At 38.5% G+C, this 3991-nt stretch overlaps 1 protein-coding gene across 1 annotated transcript in view; it reads right to left on the bottom strand.

Moving 5' to 3' along the window:
• Positions 1-1910, bottom strand: part of LOC110463259 (aquaporin-8-like) — a 6651-nt gene extending 4741 nt beyond the window's left edge. The window contains exon 1 of the mRNA XM_021517708.1: positions 1612-1910. Within this exon, the coding sequence (XP_021373383.1) occupies positions 1612-1841 (230 nt within the window). The 5' untranslated portion in view covers positions 1842-1910. The remainder of the gene's footprint in view (positions 1-1611) is intronic.
• Between the last annotated feature and the right edge of the window lie 2081 nt (positions 1911-3991).

Here is a 3991-nt window from a genome sequence, read left to right as displayed (position 1 = left end):
TGTAAACAAATTATTACATAGTTATGATCAATTACCGAGAATTACATGCATTCATGAACCCACCCGCGATCAGTAATCTAAGGCAAAATGGCGGCCATTATTAAAATACACTGATTAGCAACTGATTTCAAAATACAAATACTACAAAATCAGAGATATGGGTTCACTTAAAAAACACCCGAAGCAATAGAAAACATATAAATAAACAATTTGGTTTAGTCCGTATGTCAAAATAATCTATTTATTAGCAAGTAAAGTAGATCTCGATGGCGGGTGTGAAGCCATAAAATAATTCAAGTTGGCAACGCTGTATGTTTACTATAAACTTTCGCATTCTGCGACATTTCTCTGGTATTCGACCAAACAAACATAATCATATTTAAACATAAGTTTAGCAAAGATCACTTACTTTGAAATCCGGACAATGTAACGGTAGAGATAGCCCAAAATATGTTACTTCTGAACGGCAATCAATTTCTTCGATGTTTGAAGCGGCGGGTTTTTTCCCCGAATCACGTAAATTCTCACGCTTTCTCGTAGTTTCTCGCAACATCAAGTGCACGGCACATATTTCCTATGCCGAAGAGGCAGTTGCCTTTCCCTCTATTCTAATTCCGTGGTTATATTAACGTTCTGTGGGCATATAATACGAACGTTTCCTCACACGGTCAGTACCGAGGAAAACAAAGGACGAACGTGTTGAATTTTCAGTTTGTGATCTAGCTGTCTATCCAGGTACATGTCTTGTGAATTGAAAGAAGTTATTCCTAGATCAGAATGAGAAATGTCTTTGACATTGATAATTTTATTCAGATGTAAACAATGGAATACCATCAATAACAGTATGTTGGTGTGGACCAATATTTATGTGTAGCGAACATTTTAGACCTTTCTCGGATTTACATCAAAACTCTGAAAAATGTCATTCATTGATGGTATACTCCCGTATGTTGAAAATATAAGAGAGTGCTTCCCGATTGCGCTGCATAACCAGAATGCCCTCGCTATATTTGATGTTTTAAAACACATCGTTCAGAAAAAGTCCTCAGTATCTTGAAAACTAAGGGTATCCGTGTTGTATTTGTCGATCCAGCTCCGCGTAATAAGCGTTCACTACCCCGCGCGTAATATTCCTCGTTTACAGTGTTAGATGGACGTCAACAAACCGATAGCTTGCGCAAACACCTCTAGATTCACAGAACTTGTAATTGTATGTACATTTTTTTTGGAGAACTTACCGTCAATGTCACCAGGAGGCGCTTCGCGAGATAAACAAAGTTATTGTGCGCCTTTATCTAAGATGAGAAATTCATGGAGACGATACTACTTATATATATAAACAAAGGGTAATACGTTTAACAATACTTAACCAAACCAAATCAAACAAAAAGTAATAACGACAGTGCAAATAAAAAAGATATTTGTCCAATTTACGAGCCCCTTACTTATCAAGACAAACGCATGTAAAATTCCATAGAAACAATTGCATAACTATTTCAAAACAGAGGAATAATAGTTTTACTGGATATTGCTGGGAGCCACGGGCTATTTATACCGAAAAAGCCATCTTTAGAGTGTGTACATTGAAGCGAATTACATAAATCAACTGACCTGATTTTGCCGAGGCCCATGATGAGGAGCGCGATGGTCAGTCCATGCGCCAGTCCTATTGAGGCCAGATTACCAGACTGTACGGACAGCACGCCAATGAATACGAACAGTGTCGTACCTATAAACTCAGCCAGTACAGGTCGTACGTACGTACGAAATGGTCCCACATCGTTCTTATTGCTGCGTTGAGTTAAGTGTTCAAGATCTTCCATACCGGTAAACGTCGTCATCTGCTCGATTCAACTGTCGTCTGCACTGTTTATGCCAACGCCTTGTACGCTGTTCCTTGCGGTCTTGTCCCTACATGTACATGGTGCGTTATCACGTTGTGCTGTTATTTACTTGACCTCATTATGTCAGTGACCTTAACCTGCTTATGCTTATCCTGCCTTGTACTGATTACACACTGTTCGATGTATCCAAGCTATACAGACGATATCTGATCACAGAACATTTGTTTCACTAATGGAATATGAAAAATAAACATATATCAAAATCATAAACACTTGGAACTAGATAGGATTAGCATCCGCGTTACACCAAGGCCCGTATTCACGAAACCGTTCTCATGCTCCAGAATGGATTCTGTGCTCAAACCAGTATTCCCGTTTCTCGCTTAAATCATGCCAAATGATCATTTAGTCAAATGTGTGCAGTCTTTAAATTACCATGTCAATCGTAAATACCTTCCTGAGGTTAAAAACCAAGGATGCTACAGACTGTCCTACACCAGCCGCCTCCCTCGATCTTATGTCCTGACTACAGGCACGGCCTACCACTAAGCTGTACGATAACGAGAAGATTATCCATCACTATTTTGTGTCGCAAAATGTCGCAGTTGAATTTGTATTCACGACTTTGCTTCGTATGTCATGATTTTTGTTACTGATGACGACTGCTGACTTCGAGACATGCATGCTGATAAAGACTATTTGCACGTTTTTTAATCGTCATATTAATCTCATTTAGAATACATCTATTTGCTTGTTTAATATGAAGTAAAAATAAACCTCGGAAATTATAGAAGTATAAGAATTTCGAGCCATATATATGAGATTGAATATTTGATCCCAAATTTCCCAATATTTTTTTTTTTTTTTTTTTATTCAACTTATTTTCCTAATCACATTTTACTGCGATAACATGAACATTACAATTGTTTCATATACATATTTTCGTTCTGTAACTACATATCAATCATAATCGGTATATATACAGTCGAACCTCGTTATCTCGAACTCGTATAACTCGAAGACCCCGTTTAACTCGAAGTATTTCATCGGTCCCGGCCAAAACTCTTGTTAATCTTAGTAATAAAAACTCTGATAATTCGAACTCGAAAACTCGAAAAACTCGGATATCCTGAAGTGAAACATAGGTCCCAACAACGAAAATCCTACATAAAAATATCTCCTACCTCGAAGTTTCTTAAGATTCAAAAGTCTATCATATATTCTTTAATTATTTGATACATATTACACGCAGTGCTACGGTAAACATCGTTCTAAATGAGCAGCTTACGCTCGGTCATAATTACTTCTATTTAACTTTATGGCATTAAAATGTGATTGACTGTAAAAACACTTTGTTCAAATAAAGAAACAAACTTCATCAATGTTGATTAACAACAATTAACAACAATTAACAACAATTAACAATTAACAACAATTAATACTCACTGCGAGCCCATAAACAATTTGAATGGCACTTTATTTACAATAAAGCTGCCGACACATTCTAACCAGAAAATGGGTCACAGTGTGCGGTCATGTGGAAATAAGCTCCACCGCCAGTAAGAGACAAAAACCACAAACACACTTTTGCTGACACACGGCTTTACTGGGGGCCCCAACCGGAAAACGATGAGACACACTAAACTGATATGATCTAGAATCCGGTACCGGGCAGTAGATCCGGAAACATACTCAGTAGTGGCGCTACCACTTTTCTCTATAAAAAAAAAGGAGCATATCCCACAGTTCGAATAGTCTTGTTGCGAGGAGATAGCTACACACCTCTGCTGGCTTGGTTATCTGACCAAGTATGTACATAGGCATAAATACAAAACACTAGTACTTTAACTCAAAATCAGAAATCTACCCAGTTCAATTGTACATAATATAGTCCTTATAACGGTTAGGGAGATTGCGCTCGCGCCTTGGACGAGAGGACGTAGGAGGTTCATGGCTGATTTTGTCCAGAGGTGGCAGTACAGGAGTACTGCTATCATCGTCACTTGGTATAGGATCACGTGAATCATCATCGGACGGTAGAGAGTGCTGAGGTGGCACTGAGATCACCATGGGGATGTCCGGGATTTGAGGTGTAGGAGCCTCCTTTTGAAGGACTGTTGATTCCTCCTCCTCGTCATCAGTAGACC

Source organism: Mizuhopecten yessoensis, unplaced genomic scaffold, assembly GCF_002113885.1.
Source record: "Mizuhopecten yessoensis strain PY_sf001 unplaced genomic scaffold, ASM211388v2 scaffold10883, whole genome shotgun sequence".
Classification (NCBI taxonomy): Eukaryota; Metazoa; Mollusca; class Bivalvia; order Pectinida; family Pectinidae; genus Mizuhopecten; species Mizuhopecten yessoensis.
The sequence above is the reverse complement of the archived record's forward strand: the minus strand, read 5'-3'. Positions and strand labels throughout refer to the sequence as shown.